Genomic DNA, 24384 nt, shown 5'->3' with positions numbered 1-24384 from the left:
GCTGGTTGCTGTAGGAATGGTGATCACGTGAGTTTAATATGTGGTCCTGGCAGCACTGAGATTTGTGCAGGGAGTGACTCCGGCAGCTGTGGGCTACTAGTCACAAAAGTGCTATCTTTATGCTCATGGACCTTCCCTTTGTGGCTGGCAGCTCCAGCAATATATACAGGGCCGGCTTTAGGAACTGTGGGGCCCGATTCGAATACCCAGCGGCGGTCCGGGTCTTTGGCGACACTTTGCAACAGGGAGTCCTTCACTCACTCTGGGTCTTCCGCGGCACTGAAGGAACCCCCTGCTGCCAAAATGCCACCAAAGGCCCAGACCGAGTGAGGGACCACCTGCCGCCGAAGACCCAGACCGCTGCCAGGTATATAAAAAAAATTTTTTTTTAATTAAAAAGGTGCCTAAGACGTGGGGCCCTTTTAGGCACGGGGCCCGATTCCAGGGAATCAGGGTATATAGGTGTCATGGTGTCATCCAAGGCAGAGAGAGAATTTCTCAGGTACCTTGGGCCGACTTCCTGATTCCAGACTCAGTGTGAGGTGGGGAGACAGATCAGCTCCGTTGGCCCTGTCTGCAGTTCCTTTCTCAGGTCCTTGCAGGTTTACAGGCTGTTCCTCTAGTCTCCAGGAGCGTTTTGTTCAGCTGTGAGTGAACATTCCCCACAATACATTACACTTCTCTGCCCTAATGATCACACCCTTAATCTTTTCACCTCATAGGCAGGAGACTGTTCAGTTCTCTGTACCTGGGTCATAGATTGCTCTTCTGAGAGTTACCATATGGATGGATCCATGCTTGGCACTCAACCGGAGCTCTTAGAAGAGCAGTTTCTATTGGGCTGGGCATGTGCTCCTTTGTGAATCCAAATTTTTAGTTCAAGAGATGTGGCTGTGATCCCGTCCAGCTCCTTTCTTGCTGCTTCAGTACAGCAAGTCGTTGTATGGTGGACGTGCTAGCACTGAGCTGGATCTGCTCTGTCTCCCTTGGGAGTTCCTGTTTGAGGAAGTCTTCCTATTCATTGCGCAGTTTGCTGAGTCTCAGCTCTCACACCCGTCTCACTTCCCCCTTCACCCATCCCCAGAGAGACAACTCCCACTCAAAATGTTATTCAAGTGGCTGGCTATATTCCACTTGTTGAATTACACTCCTCCTCACACCAGAGAGGAAGAGTGTCCCATTGGCTGATCCCTGCCTGATTTGTGAAGGAGGTGATAGGAAGCTGCACAAAGTGGGAGGAATGCAAAGATCTATGCAGGAGGGGCACCCAGAGGCTCATGGGGTTATAGAGCCTACATGCAGTGCATGCTGGAGGTGCATGAGGATTGTCAAAGGGACCCTTCTAGAGGCTCAGATTTAGTCTCTCAGACTGCATGGAAATTTTTCAAAGCACAGTGTGGGCAGTGCTTGGTCTTTGAAAATCTACTATCAGCACTGAGCACCTGGTGCCTCGGCCTTAGGGGACCTTGTAGCTGTGATGCTGAACTCCTTGTTTCTAAATGTCACTGCTTCCCTGTTGCACTCTGCCACCAAGGCTGCTCAAGATACTTCAGCAAGGGGTGCATGGTGTTGATGGGGATGGCATAATGACTGCACCAGCCTGTCAAATGATAGAAAAGCCTCAGAAATCAATGGGGTGGGGAGGGACCTGGTCACTGGGGTGTAAGAGATTCCCAGATGTACAGATTTCAAGGGCCGAAGGGATCTCTGCTCATGTAATCTGACCTCCTGTGTAGCACTGACCAGAAAACCTCACCCAGTGATTCCTGCATCCAGCCCATAATTTCTGTCTGAGCTAGAGCAGATCCTGTGGAGAGCCAGGCCTGGATCTAAAGACTCCAAATGATGGAGAATGCACCACATCCCTCGGTCAGTTGTTCCAGTGATTAATTCCTCTCACTGTTAAACAAAATATTTGCCCCTTACTTCTACTCTGAGTTTATCTAGCTTCATCTTCTGGCCCCGGACCATGTCGAAGGAAACTTACCCTTTATTTGTTACATAGAGCAGCCTGAGTATTTAGTTATTAGAGAAGTTATCAACCTCTGCATGTCACATCTATCTATCATATTCATGGAGCAGGGACATGTCCTATGTTCTGTCCTTGCACCCCTGGGGAGGACAGTGCAGTCCCCCCACTGACGGAAAATTCCACCAGATCTAGAAGTGTGACGTAACAAGCCACACATATACCCTGCTTGCTGCACCGCTGTGATGTTCCCCTGGTGTTATCTGGACCGGTGATCTGCTAGGTCACTCCAATCCTTGACTCTGGGAGCCAGCCTTCCCCTGCTCTGCTGTGAGAACCCCACTCCTGGGTTGTTCCCACACAGCCTCTAGCATGTAAGCTGCTCCCAGCTACATGAGTGAGCACTTTTGGCTAGCCGCTGCTTGGATTGTGCAACCAATTGTGGATTGTGCAGCTAGCCAATATCTCTGGTCCCAGACACAACCCTAGGAACTTCCATCTTGCAGTGTCCAGTTATGCCGCTGAATGCTGCAAGCTTGTATGAGTTCGTGGGCACCACAGTGCTCCACGTGGGCACCAATGATACTGCCAAGAATGACCTTGAGCAGGTCACTGCAGACTATGGTTCTGGGAAGAAGGATAAAGGCATTTGAGGCGCAAGTGTTGTTCTCGTCCATCCTCCCTGTTGAAGGAAAAGGCCCAGGTAGGGACTGTCAAATTGTGGAGGTAAATGTGTGGTTATGCAGGTGGTGTCGGAGAGAGGGCTTTGGATTCCTCAACCACAGGATGTTGTTCCAGGAAGAAGGATTGCTAGAAAGAGATGGGATCCACCTAATGAAGCGAGGGAAGAGCATCTTCGCAGGCAGGCTTGCTAACTTAATGAGGAGGGCTTTAAACTAGGTTCACCAGGGGACGGTGATCTAAGCCCTGAGGTAAGTGGGGAAGTGGGATACTGGGAGGAAACACAAGGAGGAGGGTGCAATGGGAGGGCCTCCTGATTCATACTGAGAAAGCAGGGCAATCTGCTAGTTATCTTAGGTGCATGTACATGAACGCAAGAAGTCTGAGAAACAAGCAAGAAGAATTGGAAGTACTGGCACAGTTAAAGAACTGTGATGTGATTGGAATAACAGAAACTTGGTGGGGTAGCTCACATGACTGGAGCATTGTCATGAATGGGTATAAACCTTTCAGGAAGGACAGGCAGGGAAGGAAAGGTGGAGGAGTTGCACTGTATGTAAGAGAGTGGTATGATTGCTCAGAGCTCCAGTATGAAACTGGAGAAAAAGCCTGTTGAGAGTCTTTGGGTTAAGTTTAGAAGCAAGAGCAACAAGGGTGGTGGTGATGTGGGCGTGTGCTATAGACCACCGGACCAGGAGGATGAGGTAGACAAGGCTTTCTTCCGACAATTAACTGAAGTTTCCAGAACACAGGCCCTGGTTCTAATGGATATCTTCAATCACTCTGACATCTGCTGGGAGAGCAATACAACAGTGCACAGACAATCCAGGAAGTTTTTGGAGAGTGTTGGGGACAACTTCCTGGTACAACTACTGGAGGAACCAACCGGTGCCGTTCTCCTCTAGACCGGCTGCTTACAAATAGGGAAGAATTGGTAGGGGAAGTAGAAGTAGGTGGCAACCTAGGCAGCAGTGACCATGAGATGGTTGAGTTCAGGATCCTCACAAAAGGAAGAAAGGAGAGTAGCAAAATACAGATACTGGGCTTCAGAAAAGCAGACTTTGACTCCCTTAGGAACTGATGGGCAGGATCCCCTGAGAGGCTGATATGAGGGGGAAAGGAGTCCAGGAGAGCTGGCTGTATTTTAAAGAAGCCTTATTGAGGGTGCAGGAACAAACCATCCCGATGTGCAGAAAGAATAGCAAATATGGCAGGCAACCAGCTTGGCACAACAGTGAAATCTTCGCTGAACTTAAACATAAAAAGGAAGCTTACAAGATGTGGAAACTTGGATAGATTACTGGAAAGAGTAGAAAAATATTGCTCGAGCATGCAGGGGTGTAATCAGGAAGACCAAAACACAACTGGAGTTACAGCTAGCAAGGGATGTGAAGGGTAACAAGAAGGGTTTCTACAGGTACGTTAGCAAAAAGAGAAAGGTCAGGGAAAGTGTGGGACCCTTAATGAATGGGGGAGGCAACCTAGTGACAGATGTGGAAAATGCTGAAATACTCAATGCTTTTTTTGCCTCAGTCTTCACAGACAAGGTCAGCTCACACACTTCTGCACTGGGCAGCACAGTATGGCGAGGATGTGAGCAGCCCCCAGTGGTGAAATAGCAGGTTAAAGCTGTACATGCACAAGTCCATGGGGCCGGATGCACTGCATCCGAGGGTGCTAAAGGAGTTGGCGGATGTGATTGCAGAGCCATTGGCCATTATCTTTGAAAACTCATGGCAATCAGGGGAGGTCCTGGACGATTGGAAAAATGCAAATATAGTGCCCATCTTTAAAAAACGGAAGGAGGAGAACCCGGAGGACTACAGACCGATCAGCCTCACCTCAGTCCCTGGAAAAATCATGGAGCAGGTCATCAAGGAAATCATTTTGAAGCACTTAGAGGAGAGGAAGGTGATCAGGAATAGTCAACATGGATTCGCCAAGGGCAAGTCATGCCTAACCAACCTGATTGCCTTCTATGATGAGATAACTGGCTCTATGGATATGGGGAAAGCAGTGGACGTGATATTATCTTGACTTTAGCAAAGCTTTTGATATGGTGTCCCACAGTATTTTTGCCAGCAAGTTAAAAAAGTTTAGATTGGATTAATGGACTATAAGGTGGATAGAAAACTGGCTAGATTGTCGGGCTCAACGGGTAGTGATCAACAGCTCAATATCTAGTTGGCAGCCAATATCAAGCGGAGTACCCCACAGGTCAGTCCTGGGGCCGGTTTTGTTCAACATCTTTATTAATGATCTGGATGATGGGATGGATTGAACCCTCAGCAAGTACACAGATGATACTAAGCTGTGGGGAGAAGTAAATACACTGGAGGGTTGGGATAAGGTCCAGAGTCACCTAAACAAATTGGAGGATTGAGCCAAAAGAAATCTGATGAGATTCAACAAGGACAAGTGTGGAGTGCTGCACTTAAGATGGAAGAATCCCATGCATTGCTACAGGCTTGGGACTGACTGGCAAAGCAGTAGTTCTGCTGAAAAGGGCCTGGGGATTACAGTGGACGAGAAGCTGGATATGAGTCAGCAGTGTGCCCTCGTTGCCAAGAAGGCTAGTGGCATGTTGGGCTGCATTAGTAGGAGCATTGCCAGCAGATTGAGGGAAGTGATTATTCCCCTCTATTTGGCACTGGTGAGGCCACACCTGGTGTATTGTGTCCAGTTTTGGTCCCCCAGTACAGAAAAGATGTGAACAAATTGGAGAGAGTCCAGCGAAGGGCAATGAAAATGCTCAGGGGGCTGGGGCACATGATTTACAAGGAGAGGCTGACGGAACTGGGCTTGTTTAGTCTGCAGAAGAGAAGAGTGAGTGGGGATTTTATAGCAGCCTTTAACTACCTAAGCGGGAATTCCAAAGAGGATAAAGCTTGGCTGTTCTCATTGGTGGCAGATTTCAGAACAAGGAGCAATGGTCTCAAGTTGCAGTGCGGGAAGCCTAGGATGGTGTCATGGTATAATTAATTCCCCACTCTGAACCTTAGCATCCAAAAGATGGGGTACCAGCATGAATTCCTCTAAGCTCAATTACCAGCTTAGTACTTGTAGCGCTGCCACCAACCAGGAATTCCAGTGCCTGGTACACTCTGTTCCCCCCAAAACCTTGCCCGGGGACCCCCAAGACCCAGTCCCTCTGGATCTTAACACAAGGAAAGTAAACCCTTTCCCTCACCGTTGCCTCTCCCAGGCTTCCCCTCCCTGGGTTACCCTGGAAGATCACTGTGATTCAAACTCCTTGAATCTTAAACAGAGAGGAAAATGCACCTTCCCCCCTCCTTCTCTCTCCCCCTCCCAGATTCTCCCTGAGAGAGAAAATAATCCCAACACAGAGAGAAATTAACCTTCCTCTCCCCCTTCCCTCCTTTCTCCCCACCAATTCCCTGGTGGATCCAGACCCAGTCCCCTGGGGTCTTACCAGAATAAAAAAAAAATCAGGTTCTTAAACAAGAAACTTTTAATTAAAGAGAAAAAAACAGTAAAAAATATCTTTGTAATTTTAAAAAATGGAATAGGTACAGGGTCTTTCAGCTATAGACACTGGGAATACCCTCCCAGCTTAAGTATACAAGTACAAATTAAAATCTTTTCAGCAAAATACCAATTTGAACTCCTTTCAGCCAAATACACATTTGAACTCCTTCCAACCAAATACACATTTGCAAATAAAGAAAACAAACATAAGCCTAACTCTCTTTATCTACCTAGTACTCACTATTCTGAACTTATAAGAGCCTGTATCGGAGAGATTGGAGAGAAACCTGGTTGCACGTCTGATCCCTCTGAGCCCCCAGAGTGAACAACAACCAAAATCTAACAGCACACACACAAACGTCCCTCCTTCAAGATTTGAAAGTATCCTGTCCCCTGATTGGTCCTCTGGTCAGGTGACAGCCAGGCTCACAGATCTTGTTAACCCTTTACAGGCAAAAGGGATATGAAGTACTTCTGTTCTATTAACTCTTACTTATCTGTTTATGACAGATGGAGATTAGGAAACACTATTTCACTAGGATGGTGTTGAAGCACTGGAATGGATTACCTAGGGAGGTGGTCGAATCTCCATCCTTAGAAGTTTTTAAGGTTCAGCTTGACAAAGCCCTGGCTGGGATGATTTAGTTGGTGTTGATCCTTGTTTGAGCACAGGGTTAGACTAGATTATCTCCTAAAGTCTCTCCCAACCCTAATCTTTTATGATTTGTCAATTTAACAAAGAAATAGATATGTACCAGGATTGTTATCCCAAGGGGAGTCTCTGACTTGCTTCAAACCAAACGCACTGCTTCAGGTAGAATAAACAAACATATTCATTAACTACAAAAGATAAATTTTAAGTGACTCTAAGTCAAAGCACAAGAAGTCAAATTTGGTTAAATGAAATAAAAGCAAAACACTTTCATTGCCCTTACAAACTTAGATGTGTCTCACCACAGGCTGGCTGGTTGGTTGCCCTTCAACCAGGCTCTCCTCTTTAATCAGTGCTTCAGTCACTTGGTGGTGGTGTCTGTAGATGGAGTTGGAAGAGAGAGAGAGAGCATGGCAAACATCTCTCCCTTTTATCATGTCCTTTCTTCCCTCTTGGCTTCCCCCCCCCCCTTCAGAGTCAGGTGAGCATTACCTCATTGTAGTCCCAAACTGACCAAGGGAAAGGGGGTCCAATAGATCCTTTGTTGCTGTCTAGGTCAGTGTCCTTTGTTCCTGTGAGGCTGGGCTGGGGTTGTCCCATGCATGCCCTGATGAGGTGTGAACTGCCCCTCTGCTCCTGGAGAGTTTTTTGCCTGGGCTTGTTTTAAGCCGTGAGGACACATTTTCAGCCTCATAACTATATACATGAAATTACAACCTATAACAGTACTATAACAACAATGCTTAGTGTATCATGAACCTTCCAAAGTCTGCTGTGACAAACTTTGCATTGGATACCACACAATCATCTAAGGATGAACATGGGGGAGCAGAGTGTTCCCCTGAGGTACAGAGCATCACACCCTGCAGGTCACATAATTTCAAAGCCTCCTAGGCAAAGAGGCAGCAAATTTGCTGATGCCAGTCACATCCCTCAGAGGACCCAGAGGCAAAGAAGAGTGCTGTGCTGACCCTGTCTAGGATGTAGAGGAGCCTGGTTCCTATGGGTTGGTCTCTCTCCTGCTCCCCTTTAAAGACAGGAGGTGCTAGATGGCTTCAGGGATGAACCTGCGTCTCTGTGAGGACCTTGTTACAGGAGGGTGAGGGGTACCTATCACTTAGATTTTGCCCTGTTGTCCTCCCTTGGAATGCTCATTGGGAAACTTGGGAACAAACAAACCCCAACTTTGAAAATCTCCTGGGTGCTCAGCTCACACCTGAGCCCATCCGTTGTGCCCAAGATACTCTTTGTACATAGCCAGACTTTGCAAATGTTGGTTTTCACCTTTTGTTCTCTCTTGCGACCTTTGTAGAGTTGGTTGTATGTAGGGTCCTCTACTGAAGTGACTCAGGTCAACACAACAGACTGTGAGAGATACAAGAGCTGCATGGAGTGTGTCCTGGGCAGAGACCCCTCCTGTGCCTGGAGCAGAGAGCTGGGTGCTTGTATACACCACCAGGGACAAAGTGGGTAAGTGATTTGCCTCCATTTCCTATTGTTACCAAAGGACCCATGAAAAATAAAACCTATGAAAGAGATCATCGTTGACCTTGAGGGATTGCTGCCACCACCGGTTGCCTATAGCCTGGATAGTGACATCTTTTCCCTGAAATCTGACATCTGCAAATCTCCTGTCACCACCTCTGCAACATTGCCATTTGCAACACCTGCGACCTTAAGATTCCCCATCCTGGGTCCCATCTCCTCTGGCCAGGGCCATTCCAGCTTCCTGCCCTCTGGCCTCCCTGAGCTCCAGCCCTTCTAATGCCAACTTGTCCAGAATGCTGCTTCACACCTTATCACTTCGCTCCACCCCCTGCACTCTGCCAGTGATACTAGCCTAGATACTCTATTTGTCTGCTTCTCTCATAGCCCTCTCCATTCTTTCTTGCACACCATCACAATGCATGAAACCTGAAATGATCTGTGAGGTCTGTACCCTCGCCTTAATCCCTATCTGCCTACAAGAATAGAGCCAAAAATGACTGTCAGGCTGTCTGAAGTGGCTCATGAATGTGGGTGCCAACCTCAGGGCATATGGTTATAAACCAGGGCACAAACCTCAAACTGGTCATGTGATCTATAATTAGAGTTCACCAACCAAGTGTCGAGTGTGAATTCCTCAAGCACTATAACAGACTGAACATGAAATCAGACAGCCCTCTTGGGCACTCCATCTGTCTTGCAGCAAAGTGTGCCTTTGTGATAGATGGTCTGTTACACAAAAATCACAGCAATATTCAGGTTACTCCCAGTCACTTACCCCAGGTCAATTGTACCTTAGATCTCTCACCAAAGACAACACTTGTAGCCAATCCTATATTAAAGTAACTGAAGGTTTATTAACTAGGAAAAGGAAATCTGGCTGGTAAAAGAATAGGCATCTTCTCTATTTCCTTGTCAGGACTGGAGGTGTCCAGCACACTTACAATAATGGAATACAAATTGGCCTGACTGAACCCCGTGTACCTCTCCTTGTCACCTTATCGAAGGATTAGTTCAGATGTATCCCATGTTGTATAGATTAGCAGGGACTTTAAAGGTGTCCTGTATCGGGAAGGTAGCTGTGTTAGTCTGTATCCACAAAAGCAACGTGGAGTCTGTTGGCACCTTAAAGACTAACAGATTTATTTGGGCATAAGCTTTTGTGGGTAAAAAACTCACTTCTTCAGATGCATGGAGCCTTGTGTTTTTTTTTAAAGGTGTCCTAGGGATGTTAAATCATATAATATTACAGGTCTTCTTTAAGTGGCCTCTGCATAGTCACACTTATGGTATATAGCAGCCCTGCTATCAAGCTGTAAAAATTTTTCTAATAAGCATTGTCCACTGGGGCCTCTTATCACTTCCCCCATGGAGGATACTGGGGTGTTAAAGAAGGAGTGTCCCCAGCCACTTTCCAATTCATTTTTAATCACCAAAGGTGCAGCAAGCTTGGCTCACATGCAGTGTCCTCAACTTTTCACTTGTCGCTTTCTTTTTTGATTCTGCCTTTGGGGGACATTTCCAATTTAGATAGAGTAACAGTGCAAATTTCTTCAGTTTGAAATGACCACCAGGCACTGGTGGGCTGTCTCAAAGCCTCTACTGTTGAAGGAGGTTCCTCAAGCCCAGCTGGCAGTGTGCAAGTCCAGCAACTACTTTTGACATCTGCTAGCCTCAAGTGACTCTGTGCTCAGTGTGGAGAAGGTGGGAATTGTAATATTTTTATGAGCAATGTGTGACTCAGTTTATCCACTCATTTTGTGCTGCTGCCCACTGGGGTTGAAGGAGTTAAAATTCTCCTCTGGGACAAAAGGTATAAGAGCTCGGTGGTGGAGGCAAGCATAGATGAAGGAACTATCAAGGACTCTCAGCATATGAATGGAGACAAGGGGAGCACCTGACAGCCAAGGAAGGGATGAAAACAGCAGGACTGCAACTTGGAATAGTGACAGGAGGTTTCCAATGACTGTGTTAAGAACTGGTCAGATAGACACACAAGGAGACAGAGGCCACAGACAAAGACTAGGTGGATTCCAGGAAGGCATGGAGTAATAAGGCAGTTGCTTTTGCCAGTAGTAACTCTGTCTTAAGTTGACTTTTCCATGCTAGCCTAAGTAATCCCATATGTTGTGTTTCAGTTGACTAATAAATGCTACTGTTTTGAAAAGGCTGCCCCATGTCACTGAAAATACTCACTGATTGCTTTGCTCCTTGAAGATGCAGAAGCTTAAAGGCTTCTGAACTCCATGTAAGTATGCACAGTGAGAATTGGGCTGTTGGAGGCCAAAGGTGCAGTTTTGCAGCCATGGGGCTGCATGGCCCACCTTTGTAAAAAATTAAGCCCAGTGCCTGGTGAATAATAATGGTGTTTCCAAAAGGGACTGAAGGAAGGCCATGATATAACAAACCCCGTATAGATCTATGACACTCAGCTTAAGTAGTATCCCCCTTCCTGGTCTTATCCTGGTGAGCCTGGTGCTGAGGCCCTGGTGCCAGCTTGCACCAAGATCCCTGAATGTGTCCGGGTTAACCTGTTCATTCCAGAGTCCCAGAATTGCAATGCAGCACCGAGGTTTCTAGATTCCTCCAGGTCAACCTATATGTTGCCAAGGTCCCAGCACAACACTGATGCAGTAGGTTGCTCTATTCAGCACTGAGATCCCGGCACCACTGGTAGCTGAGATCCCTGGGTCTCTCTGGTGGCATCAGTTTGGTGTCACAGTTCTCAAGTCGTTCTGGGCTGACCTAGTTTGTCCCCAACATCCTGGCACCATCCTCAGATCCATCCAAGTTAACTGAGTTCAGTGCCTGTGATCCAGCATCATGAACCCTGGTGAACCACTTGATGGAAGTGTTTCAGTGCCTATTACATATGGCATTAATGTTCCCACAACAATCTGGTTCATCTAAGGTTTTGACCCAGTTAGCTAGGGTACCACTAGCCTAAAGGAGTCCAGCACCAATATAAAAGAGTGTTAGGTCTTCAGGTCCTTCTTGGTGCATGGGGCTATTGCTGAGAACTTGGCACAATTAACTGTGACTCTTGCTTCAAGTGACTCGGGAGCAGTATAAACGGTACTAAGGTGGACCTTAGTTGGAGTGTACTGTACCCAACTCTATGGTTTATAGGATCCATTTGAGCCAACATAGGTCAGTAGGAAGATTCAGCACCATTAACTTGGGTTAAACCACTTGACAAAGCAGTTTGGTGCCCAAATAGTCAAATTCCCATGTTTGCTCAGTATAACTGGATCTGATGCCAGCATAATTCACTGTCTAGGAAGTACATGTTGCTAAAGGAGTTTTATCCCCTATAGTCACCAAGGTTTCCTGATTTCTGGCAGATTCAGGAGAATCACATATTTTGATGCTTTAGGTCTACCATAAGTGGCTTATAGGCCCCCAAACATATCTACATTGTCTGGGTCAGAGAACCTGGCAGCATTGACTGTTGCCACCTATAAGAAAAATAAAATAGTTCCCTGATCCCCTAGGGACTGCTGTTGGTACCCCTAAAAAAATCTGGGTCTACTATCCTGGAGAATATTTTATTGCCTTTATATAAATCCATGGTATGCCCATGTGATGCAGTAGGGACTGTCTGCATGGATGGATGAGAGAGCAGGGGATGACTTTAGGTGAGGGACAGGACCTGAGCCTGTAACCTGAGCCAGGAAGAGGGGTGGAGAGAGTCAACACCTTTGCCCGGGAAGCTGGACAAAGGAAGAGAGCCTGCTGGAGAGGTTTTTGAGTTTTGATTTTGGGCTGGCTGGGAAGAGGCAGGGAACCCCAAGTCTGGGGTCTAAGTTCCTTGCCCCCAGAGGGACCTGACTGAGGGGTCCTGGCTGTACCTACAAGCCCTGCTTGGGACTGTGTTCCTGTTGTCTAATAAACCTTCTGTTTTACTGACTGACTGAGAGTCATGGTGAATCGCAGGAAGTGGGGGTTTCAGGGCCCTGACTCCCCCACACTCCGTGACACCCACATCTTGAATAGTGCATACAGATGTCGTCTCCTCATCTCAAAAAAGATATACTGGCATTTGAAAAGGTTCACAGAAGGGCAACTAAAACGATTAGGGGTTTGGAATGGGTCCTATATGAGGAGAGATTAAAGAGGCTAGGACTTTTCACCTTGGAAAAGAGGAGACTAAGGGGGGATATGATAGAGGTTAATAAAATCATGAGTGGTCTGGAGAAAGTGAATAAGAAAAAGTTATTTACTTGTTCCCAGAATACAAGAACTAGGGGCCACCAAATGAAATTAATGGGCAGCAGGTTTAAAACAAATAAAAGGAAGTATTGCTTCACACACTGCAGTGTCAACCTGTGGAATTCCTTGCCAGAGGAGGTTGTGAAGGCTAGGACTATAACAGGGTTTAAAAGAGAACTAGATAAATTCATTGAGGTTTAGTTCATTAATGGCTATTAGCCAGGATGGGTAAAGAACAGTGTCCCTAGCCTGTTTGTCAGAGGGTGGAGATGGATGACAGGAGAGAGAGAATTCTCAGATAATTTTGAAATTAGGCTAACCTGAGAACTCAGGAAGCTACAATACCCAATGAGAAAGCACTTAACTTCTAAAGCTAGGATTACCACTGAAATTAAGACCTCCAATTGCTCAGAATTGTTGGTGTGGAGTGTTGTTCCTTGGCCCCAGCACAGGAAAATCGCTACATACCGTCACACTATAAAGTAACATTTTCATTTTATAACCTTTTATCATAGAATAAACTCCAGCTTTTATATCGGACCAACTAGCTATATGTATCCGTTGGATGCTTTCGTTTTAAAGCAGTTAAAAAAAATGAGATGGAGAGAGAATCCTGCTATCTAACTCAGACATCAGTGTGTCCATGTCTGTATACAGACTCTTTTGGTCAACAGGCAGATTCCTTACAAGTGTAACTGGGTTTTACCTTTATTCAGCCGCCATAAGACTGATTGCAAAGGAATCATACTTCATTGATGCTACTTACTCCCAAGCAACTTATGTCTCAGGTCATGCAAGATGCAGAAAGTAAACATAACACATGCTCCTAAGGGAATTTCTTTCTCTCCTCCCTGACAATCTACAGTAATATTTGCAGATGGTGACTGGAATGGTAGAACAGTTCATATTGTTATCCAACCTTTTTAAGGTTCATATACTCTGTAGAAAGTGAAAGCTCCATGTTAGTGTTCTGGAGTTGAAAGCTATTTGTCTTGCCTGCAAGACATTCTCCCTTTGATCAGGACCAGAACCTCATCTGCCAAAAGCACAAATGTCATATATAGGTCTCAGTCTACTAGTATATATTATTGGTCTGCTTCGAGTGATTGTGTATGTATTGATCCACCTCAGTTGTGTTCATGCCCAAGGTACATGAGCCAAAGAATTTTAGTTGGCAGTACTTGTTGGGGTGCCATATGTCCCTTGCAGGGCCGGCTTTATGAAGGGCGGAGCCCGCTTCGAATACCTGGCGGTAGTCCGGGGCTTTGGTGGCACTTCGGTGGCGGGGGGGCCGCTACAGGTCTTCCGCAGCACTGAAGGACCCCCCGCCACTGACATGCCACCAAAGCCCCGGAGTGGACCCCCACCACCGCTGAAATGCTGCTGGAGCTGTGAAGCAGACCACACGCACACTCCCGCTGGGTGAGTTAAAAAAAAAAATTTAAAAAGACACCTAAGGTGCAGGACCCTCTTAAGTGCGGGGCCCGATTCTGGGGAATCGGCTTAAAGCCGGCCCTGGTCCCCTGAGTGTCCCCATGCCTCCAACAAGGGCATAAAGGCCTGGGCTGTCCTGACCCTTCTTGGTTCTACTCACCGTCTGTGTCTATAAGTTGGAGCTCCTTGTGAGCCTCAAGCTCATTTTTCCAGCTAACTTCTCATTACTCTTTTCCTGTGTAAATAGTTGAGTGTTTAGGCTTAGAGTAAATGGATAGTGTTTGTTTCCTTTATCTGTTCCTGGATGGGAAAGCTTTTCTTTGTTTTTGGGGGTGGTGTTCCAGTACTACGGTACTATGGAGAAAAGAATTCTCTCTTTCACATGAGGCAGTTATGCGCTCATTGCTTCATTTGCATATGTAAGAGACAAGAGCAGCATTTGCAAGTCCTCTGCTAGGAGAAAGTTGAAATACCATGAGCCTCATCTGAGAGAATACCTTGTGGAAAAATCTATACATCCAAACTCAGATCCAGACTATTGTGGATCTGAGCAAGCTGGTTACTCCTCCTACAGAAGTGCACTGGCTGCTCCTCCTTCTGCTTCTGAGGCTATGTCTACACTACCGCTGTTAGTCGACTTACATTACACAATTCCAGCTATATGAATAATGTAGCTGGAGTCAATGTAGCTTAGGTAAACTTACTGCGGTGGCTACACTGTGCTACACTTACCTTACACTTCTCGTTCCCTGTGGAATACCGGGGTCAACCACAGAGCGCTTTGCCGTTGACTTTGTAGGTCATCACTGGACCCGCTAATTACTGGAGCATTGATCTGGCGATAGCGTAGACATAGCCTTACTCTCAGAAAGGCAAAAAACCCCAAAGACCCACACAGAGAAGAGGTATTGCTCTCCTTCCCTAAGGTCACCCTTCAAGGACATGAAAACTTTCTGTTGTCAAAGTAAAGATTTTGTCAGGACCCAAGAAGTGCACCTCAGCCTCTCATGGGGATTCTGGCCATTGTATTTCCACTTTATTTTCTCCCTCTGTAACAGCGGAGGCTAACAGAGGGAGTTTGCCTGGGATCTGTCCGAGACGAGGTACACTAAGTGCTGCATTATGGGGGCTGTGTTGGTGGGTGTCTGAGTGTCTGTTGCAGGGGACAGTTTGTCAGTTTGCCTGTGTGCTTGATTGTTTGTTTGAACAGTGTGAATTGGGAGTGCTTTGTTCCAGGTGGGCCTTGAGTAGGCCTGACTGCTATAAAGAGGCAGTCAGCAGCGAACCAGCTGAGTGGCGAACAGCAGAGGCTGACAGAGGGAGTTTGCCTCGGGAGAGCCCATTGAGGCTTTCATCTCGCGGGCTTCTGTGAGTTGCTGGAACAGCTGAGGAAGCTCTTAGAAGCAAGAAATTATGGAAGGTGAGCATTCAGCTGTTGTATCCTGCACAGGTTGTGCCATGTTTGTCTTTCTTCCACAGGCCAGAAGCGACTTTGTCTGTACAAAGTGCAAGCTGGTCTCCATATTGGAAGAGAAGGTTCGAGGTCTGGTGCAACAAGTATCGACCCTGTGTTTGCATAAGAGAAAATGAAGATTTCCTGGACAGACGTCAGGATATGCTTCTACAGGCACAACGTCCTGAAGAATCAGAGCAGGCTGTGCAGAGGGGAGAGAGGGAGGGTGAAGAAATTTGGCAGCATGTGACCTCCAGAAGAAGAAAGAGGAGCATCCATGTACCAGCAATGGAGATACAGATGAGCAATCATTTTCATGTTCTTTCCACAGGTACTAATGCGGAGAGTGGAGTAGATGGTACATCTGAGAGAAGAGAGCAGAAGGAGACTCCACCGATTGGAAGGCAAGAGATGCACTGTCCTAGGGATGGGCGTTCCACGACCACCACTCCCAAGAGGAGGAGGAGGGTGGTGGTGGTTGGGGACTCCCTCCTCAGGGGGACTGAGTCATCCATCTGCCGCCCCGACCAAGAAAACCGAGAGGTCCGCTGCTTGCCAGAAGCTGGGATTCACGATGTGACGGAGAGACTGCCGAGACTCATCAAGCCCTCAGATCACTACCCCTTCCTGCTTCTCCATGTGGGCGCCAATGATACTGCCAAGAATGACCTTGAGCGGATCACTGCAGACTACGTGGCTCTGGGAAGAAGGATAAAAGAGTTTGAGGCGCAAGTGGTGTTCTCGTCCATCCTCCCTGTGCAGGGAAAAGGCCTGGGTAAGGATCATCAAACTGTGGAAGTCAACGAATGGCTACGCAGGTGGTGTCGGAGAGAAGGCTTTGGATTCTTCGACCATGGGATGGTGTTCCAAGAAGGAGGAGTGCTAGGCAGAGACGGGCTCCACCTAACGAAGAGAGGGAAGAGTATCTTTGCAATCAGGCTGGCTAACCTAGTAAGGAGGGCTTTAAACTAGGTTCACCGGGGAAGGAGACCAAAGCCCTGAGGTAAGTGGGGAAATGGGATACCAGGAGGAAGCATGAGCAGGAGAGTGCAAGATGGGAGGACTCCTGTCTCAGACTGAGACAGCGGGACAATCAGCGAGTTATCTTAAGTGCCTGTACACAAATACAAGAAGCATGGGAAACAAGCAGGGAGAACTGGAAGTCTTGGCACAGTCAAGGAACTATGATGTGATTGGAATAACAGAGACCTGGTGGGATAACTCACATGACTGGAGTACTGTCATGGATGGCTATAAACTGTTGAGGAAGGACAGGCAGGGCAGAAAAGGTTGGGGTGTTGCATTATATGACTGCTCAGAGCTCTGATATGAAACTGCAGAAAAACCTGAGAGTCTCTGGATTAAGTATAGAAGTGTGAGCAACAAGGGTGATGTCGTGGTGGGAGTCTGCTATAGACCACCAGATCAGGGGGATGAGGTGGACGAGGCTTTCTTCCGGCAACTAGCAGAAGTTACTAGATCACAGGCCCTGGTTCTCATGGGAGACTTTAATCACCTTGATATCTGCTGGAAGAGCAATACACGGTGCACAGGCAGTCCAGGAAGTTTTTGTAAAGTGTAGGGGACAATTTCCTGGTGCAAGTGCTGGAGGAACCAACTAGGGGCAGAGCTCTTCTTGACCTGCTGCTCACAAACAGAGAAGAGTTAGCAGGGGAAGCAAAAGTAGATGGGAACATGGGAGGCAGTGACCATGAGATGGTCGAGTTTAGGATCCTGATACAAGGAAGAAAGGAGAGCAGCAGAATATGGACCCTGCACTTCAGAAAAGCAGACTTTGACTCCCTCAGGGAACTGATGGGCAGGATCCTCTGGGAAAATAACATGAAGGGGAAAGGAGTCCAGGAGAGCTGGCTGTATTTTAAAGAATCCTTCTTGAAGTTGCAGGAAAAAACCATCCCAATGTGTAGAAAGAATAGTGAATATGGCAGGCGACCAGCTTGACTTAAAAGTGAAATCCTTGGTGATCTTAAACGCAAAAAAGAATCTTACAAGAAGTGGAAGCTTGGACAAATGACCAGGGAAGAGTATAAAAGTATTGTTCAGGCATGCAGGAGTGAAATCGGGAAGGCCAAATCACACTTGGAATTGCAGCTAGCAAGAGACGTGAAGAGTAACAAGAAGGGTTTCTTCAGGTATGTTAGCAAGAAGAAGAAAGTCAAGGAAACTATGGGCCCCTTACTGAATGGGGGAGGCAACCTAGTGACAGAGGATGTGGAAAAAGCGAATGTACTGAATGCTTTTTTTGCCTCTGTCTTAACAAACAAGGTCAGCTCCCAGACTGCTGCACTGGGCAGCACAGTATGGGGAGAAGGTGACCAGCCCTCTGTGGAGAAAGAAGTGGTTCGGGACTATTTGGAAAAACTGGACGAGCACAAGTCCATGGGGCTGGATGCGCTGCGTCTGAGGGTGCTACAGGAGTTGGCAGATGTGATTGCAGAGCCATTGGCCATTATCTTTGAAAACTCTAAGCGAACAGGGGAGGTCTCGGATGACTGGAAAAAGGCTACTGTAGTGCCCATCTTTAAAAAAGGGAAGAAGGAGGATCCGGGGAACTACAGGCCAGTCTCTGGAAAAATCACGGAGCAAGTCCTCAAGGAATCAATTCTGAAGCACTTAGAGGAGAGGAAAGTGATCAGGAACAGTCAGCATGGATTCACCAAGGGCAAGTCATGCCTGACCAACCTAGTTGCCTTCTATGATGAGATAACTGGCTCTGTGGATGAGGGGAAAGCAGTGGACGTGTTATTCCTTGACTTTAGCAAAGGTTTTGATACGGTGTCCCACAGTATCCTTGCCAGCAAGTTAAAGAAGTATGGGCTGGATGAATGGACTTATAAGGCGGATAGAAAGCTGTCTAGATCGTCTGGCTCAGTGGGTAGTGATCAACGTCTCCCTGTCTAGTTGGCAGCTGGTTACAAGCGGAGTGCCCCAAGGGTCGGTCTTGGGACCAGTTTTGTTCAATATCTTCATTAATGATCTGGAGGATGGCGTGGACTGCACTCTCAGCAAGTTTGCAGATGACACTGACTTGGAGGAGAGGTAGATTCGCTGGAGGTTAGGAACAGAATACAGAGGGACCTAGACAAATTAGAGAATTGGGCCAAAAGAAATCTGATGAGGTTCAACAAGGACAAGTGCAGAGTCCTGCACTTAGGACGGAAGAATCCCAGGCACTGCTACATACGAGGAACCGAATGGGTAGGCAGCAGTTCTTCTTCGAGTGATTGCTCATATCCATTCCAGTTAGGTGCGCGCGCCGTGCGTGCACATTCGTCGGAAGATTTTTACTCTAGCAACTCCGGTAGGTCGGCAGGTCACCCCCTGGAGTGGCACCCCTATGGCGCCTGATATATACCCCTACCGGCCCGTCCACTCCTCAGTTACTTCTTACCAACGTGTCGGTCGTTGGAACTGTGGAGCGTGGCATAGCTGTCCTCCATGTACTAGCTTCTCCTTGTTCACTTGTTGGATATAGTTATCGTTAGTGTATAGAGTAATTAGTTCATAGTTGTCAATTAGTTATTGTATATAGTTTAGCAGGTTCGGGCTCTAGTCCTTCCCCGCACCCAGTGCCCGGGCTCATGCTCGGTTTGCCGGGATTCAAGCCGTGCTCGGCCTGCAAAAAGCCGATGCCCATGAGCAATCCCCACGACGCCTGCCTAAAGTGCCTGGGGGAATCGCACATATCTGAGAAGTGCCGCATTTGTAAGGCCTTCAAGCTACGGACCAAGAAGGAGAGAGACCATCGTTTGAAGACTTTCCTTATGGAGGCAACTCTTAACCCTCCTTCCTCGGCACCGAGTGCCGACACCGCGCCGGCACCGGACCGCGCTGGCACCACAAAGATGCCTCGGCACCGGCCTTCCCCGGCGCAGGGTCCCGACAGAAGAACATCAGCTGCCTCTACTCCTGCGAAGCAGGCTCGTGCGGACCGCCTGGCACCGACTCCTGCCGCGGCCCCGACGCCAGTGATACCGTCGACTCTGGGCCCGAGAGATCTGTCGAGTCCGGTCTTGGTGAGCTCCCCGATGAGACCCGTGGTCGAGCTGACGGTCCCCTGTACGCCAGAAACATTCTCGTCGGCCAGGGACCTTATCGCAATGACCGAGTCTGCTCTCCCTCAACCCCCAGCACTGCTGGTGCGGGTTCTTCAATCTAGAGGCAAGCCGGCAGCCATGAGACCTCCGTCCCTGGAGTCGGCGGGCCGACACCGATCTCCACCTAGGTCCCGGCACCGCTCCAGGTCCCGTGGAAGATCTCAATCGAGGCGCCACTCGCAGTCCCGGCACCGCTCACCACGGCGGTACCGGTCGTACTCGCGGCGCAGATCCACCTCCTGGTACTCGGCACCGCTCCGGTTCTAGTCATCACTACTGGCACCAAGACTCCTGCAGCTGCTCGCGCCGTTGGCGTTCCCGATCCCGATCGACCTCCCAGCACCGAGCTGGTGGCAGGTCCCGGTCGCAATCTCGGCACCGTTATGACTCCCAGTACCGGTCTCCGGCACCGAGGAGGTCTCCACCAATGAGGGCGAGGGACCCATACTAACCTCGTTCGGGCCCCCCCCGGCCGTCCCGCCAGCCGTCTGTGTCTTCTCAGCGGATAGCCTATATGCCCCGGACACAGATGTACTTACTACCTTGTTCCACGAACCCCAGCCTTGAGAGCATGGACCGCAGCAGTGGGGGTTCTGGACGCCTTGGGAGTACCATCAAACCCAAGGCCTTCAGCCGGGTCCATCACGTTCCAATGTCTCGGAGCACAGGGTTCCTGAGGCCACGATTTCCCGTCCTCCTCCCCCTCCCACGGAGGAAAGGTTGTCCCAGCCTCAAGACCCCAACCCCCCTGCGGAGTCGGATGCAGTTCTTCAGGCAGAGCCCTCCGCAGACCCGCTCCTCCCATGTCTCTCCTCTTCATCCTCTCCGGACGAGGCTGTGGCTGGAACATCATCTGCCAGCCCGCCTCCACTTGACCTTAGGGCGCACCAGGACCTCCTCAGGCGTGTTGCACAGAACATGAACCTGCAGGCCGAGGCGGTCTCGGAGATACAAGATCCAGTGGTGGACATATTGTCAGCGGATGCCCCCACTAGGGTGGCCCTTCCGTTTATTAAAACCATTCAAGCCAACGCCACTACCATCTGGCAGTCTCTGGCTTCTGTTCCCCCCGCTGCTCGAGGGGTGGAACATAAATACATGGTCCCCTCAAAGGGGTATGAATACTTGTATGTCCACCCTCCCCCTTGTTCCCTCGTCATCCAATCTGTGAACGAGAGGGAGCGACATGGTCAGCAGGCCCCGGCCCCAAAATCTAAGGAGGCGAGACACATGGACTTACTCGGCCGAAAAGTCTACTCTGCGGGGGCCCTCCAGCTCCGCGTCTCTAATCAGCAGGCCCTCCTTAGCTGCTACAACTATAACACGTAGGCCGCAGCGGACAAATTTAAGGAGCTGCTCCCTCGGAAAGCACGTCAGGAGTTCTCCGTGATCCTTGATGAGGGCAAAAAGGTCGCGAGAAATTCCCTGCAGGCTGCCCTAGATGCCGCGGATTCAGCTGCACGTACTCTGGCATCTGGCGTTACCATGCGCCGTATCTCATGGTTGCTGGTCTCCAGCCTCCTCCCGGAACTCCAGTATACCATCCAAGACCTCCCATTTGAAGGCCAAGGCCTGTTCTCCAACAAAACTGACCCTAGGCTGCAAAGCCTAAAAGACAATAGGGTCTTTATGCGCATACACCCGTTACCCAGCGCAGACCCTTCCAGCCACAGCAACAACACCGGCCTTACCCCCAACCCCGGCAGAGGCAGGACTTCGCCAGATGGCGAGGCAGGAATGGTCGCCGCAGACAATCCAGCAACCAAGGAGGCCAGAACCAGAACCACTCCAAGCCTTCTTCCGGGCCGAAGCCTTCCTTTTGAAGGTGCGCCCAAGGGAATTGTACCAGTTTCGTTGATGGATCCATCCCCTCCATTTTCCAACCGTCTTTTCTCCCTACGTGGTCCCAGCTAACATCGAGCCACTGGGTCTTACGCACGGTGGAACTTGGATACCACCTGCAATTTGTTTTAAACCCTCCCTCCCACCACCCTCCCTCGTCCCTCTTCAGGGACCCCTCTCACTAGCAACTCCTCCTACAGGAGGTGCGAGCGCTCCTCCCCAAAGGAGCCAAAGAGGAGGTTCCCGAGTTTGAGCAGGGCAAGGGGTTTTATTCCCATTACTTTCTAATCCCCAAGGCGAAGGGAGGTCTCAGACCTATTCTCGATCTGAGGGAACTCAACAGATACCTAGTAAAGTTGAAGTTCCGTAGGGTATCCCTGGGGACCATTATCCCATCCCTGGATCCTGGAGACTGGTACGCCGCCCTCGACATGCAAGATGCCTACTTTCATATAGCCATCTTCCCACCCCACAGGAGGTTCCTCCGGTTTGTGGTCAACCGGCAACATTTCCAATTCGCGGTCCTCCCGTTCGGCCTATCTACAGCCCCAAGAGTGTTCACCAAGTGTATGGCTGTAGTTGTCGCCCACCTTCGCCGCAGTCGTATACACGTATTCCCATACCTAGATGACTGGCTTATCTGGGGGACTTCCGAGGCGCAAGTCCTCAGGCACATCTGCATTGTCAAGAACCTGTTCTTAAGCCTAGGTCTACTGATCAGTGTGGAGAAATCAACGCTAATCCCCACACAGAGGATAGAGTTCATAGGCGCCACCCTGGACTTCACTCTTGCCAAAGCCTCTCCGCCTCTGTCGAGGTTCCAAACTATGGCAGCCATCATACGGAGACTGCAAGCAGCGCCCCTGACCTCGGTGCGCACCTGCCTTACCCTCCTGGGCCACATGGTGGCCTGCACGTTCATAATGAACTATGCAAGGCTCTGCCTAAGACTCCTCCAGTCCTGACTCAACGCACAATACCGTCTGGCCAGAGATCCAATTGACATGGTTGTCACAATTCTCCAGGGCTTCTTGGACTCCCTCCAGTGGTGGCTGGACCCTTCCGTGGTGTGTGCGGGGCTCCCGTTCCATCCCCCCCAACCCTTGGTGTCCCTGACAACAGATGTCTCCTCCCTGGGTTGGGGGGCGCACCTCGGGCTCCTGCAAACCCAAGGCCTGTGGTCACCTCTCGAGCTAGCCCTCCACATCAACATCCGGGAGTTGAGAGCGGTCCGCCTTGCTTGTCAGGCATTCCGTCACCATCTGCAGGGCCGTTGTGTCTCGGTATTCACCGACAACACGACGACCATGTATTATATAAACTAGCAGGGCTGCACGAGATCCTCTCCCATGTGTCAAGAGACCTTACAGCTCTGGGACTTCTGTATAGCCCATTCTATTCACCTCATCACGTCCTTTCTCCCAGGGGTTCGGAACATGCTGGCGGATCATCTCAGCAGGTCCTTCCTGTCCCATGAATGGTCCCTTCGCCCGGACGTTGCTCTTTCGCTCTTCCGGAGGTGGGGGTTTCCCCGAATGGACCTCTTCACATCCCACAGGAACAGGAAATGCCAGATGTTCTGCTCCTTTCAAGGCCTCTCACCGGATTCGGTGGCAGACGCCTTCCTTGTTCCTTGGACTACGCACCTGCTCTATGCCTTTCCACCGTTTCCGCTCGTCCACAAGGTCCTATTGAAGGTGTGCGGAGACAGGGCCCGCTTGATCATGATAGCTCCAGCGTGGCCTCGGCAGCACTGGTACTCCATGCTGCTGGACCTTTCCATAGCCGACCCTGTCCCGTTGCCCCTTCATGTGGACCTGATCACTCAGGACCACGGCAAGTTCCATCACCCGGACCTTCAATCGCTCCACCTCATGGCGTGGCTCCTGAGTGGCTGACCCGGTCTGAGCTCCGTTGCTCTACCCCAGTGCGGCAGGTGCTCCTGGGCAGCAGGAAGCCTTCCACTAGAGCGACGTATTCAGCCAAATGGAAGTGCTTCACCTGCTGGTGCGCGGAACGGAGTTTCCTTCCCACCGAGTCTCCATTGCTAATATCTTAGACTACATCTGGTCCCTCAAGCAACAGGGCCTAGCAATATCATCTCTCCGGGTTCACCTGGCAGCCATCTCCACTTTTCACCCGGGAGGGATGGCCACTCGGTGTTCTCTCACCCTATGGTGACTAGATGCCTTAAGGGCTTGGAGCGTCTCTACCCCCAGGTTCGCCGCCCTGCCCCTACCTGGGACCTTAACCTGGTTCTGACCTGGCTCATGTCCCCTCCATTTGAACCATTAGCGACTTGCTCCCTTCTCTACCTCTCATGGAAAACCGCTTTCCTGGTGGCCATCACATCAGCGAGACGGGTCAAGGAGCTTTGGGCCCTCATGGTAGATCCCCCGTATACTGTGTTCCACAGGGACAAGGTGCAGCTGAGACCGCACCCAGCCTTTCTCCCCAAGGTGGTATCGGTTTTCCATGTTAACCAGGAGATCTTCCTACCTGTCTTCTTCCCAAAACCCCATTCGACTTGCAGGGAGCAGCAGCTACACTCACTGGACGTCAGTAGGGCGCTCGCCTTTTACATAGAGCGAACTAAGCCATTCTGCAAAACCCCACAACTCTTTGTTGTGGTGGCGGAACGTGTCAAGGGGTTACCCGTCTCCTCGCAGAGAATTTCCTCGTAGGTAACATCCTGCATCCGCGCCTGTTATGAATTGGCGCACACACTCCCGGGCCACGTGACTGCGCAGTCCATCAGGGCTCAAGACTCATCGGCTGCTTTTCTTGCTCACGTGCCCATTCAGGAAATCTGCCGGGCAGCAACCTGGTCTTCTGTCCATACCTTCGCTTCCCACTACACCCTGGTTCAACAATCTAGGGATGACGCAGCCTTCGGCTCCACCGTGTTGCACTCTGCGACATCTCTCTCCGACCCCACCGCCTAGGTAAGGCTTGGGAATCATCTAACTGGAATGGATATGAGCAGTCACTTAAAGAAGAAAAGACGGTTACTCACCTTTGTAACTGTTGTTCTTTGAGATGTGTTGCT

The 24384-nt window shown here is 49.4% G+C and overlaps 1 protein-coding gene across 2 annotated transcripts in view; it reads left to right on the top strand.

Annotated features, from left to right (window-relative positions):
* Window positions 1–24384, top strand: part of SEMA4F (ssemaphorin 4F) — a 180725-nt gene that overhangs the window by 148171 nt on the left and 8170 nt on the right. For both annotated transcript variants that reach the window (XM_030547104.1, XM_030547105.1), the window contains exon 12: window positions 8104–8261. In XM_030547104.1, coding sequence (XP_030402964.1) covers window positions 8104–8261 — 158 coding nt within the window. The remainder of the gene's footprint in view (window positions 1–8103; window positions 8262–24384) is intronic.

This window comes from Gopherus evgoodei, unplaced genomic scaffold (assembly GCF_007399415.2).
Source record: "Gopherus evgoodei ecotype Sinaloan lineage unplaced genomic scaffold, rGopEvg1_v1.p scaffold_52_arrow_ctg1, whole genome shotgun sequence".
NCBI classification, from domain to species: Eukaryota; Metazoa; Chordata; order Testudines; family Testudinidae; genus Gopherus; species Gopherus evgoodei.
This window is presented reverse-complemented; position numbering and strand designations above follow the sequence as displayed.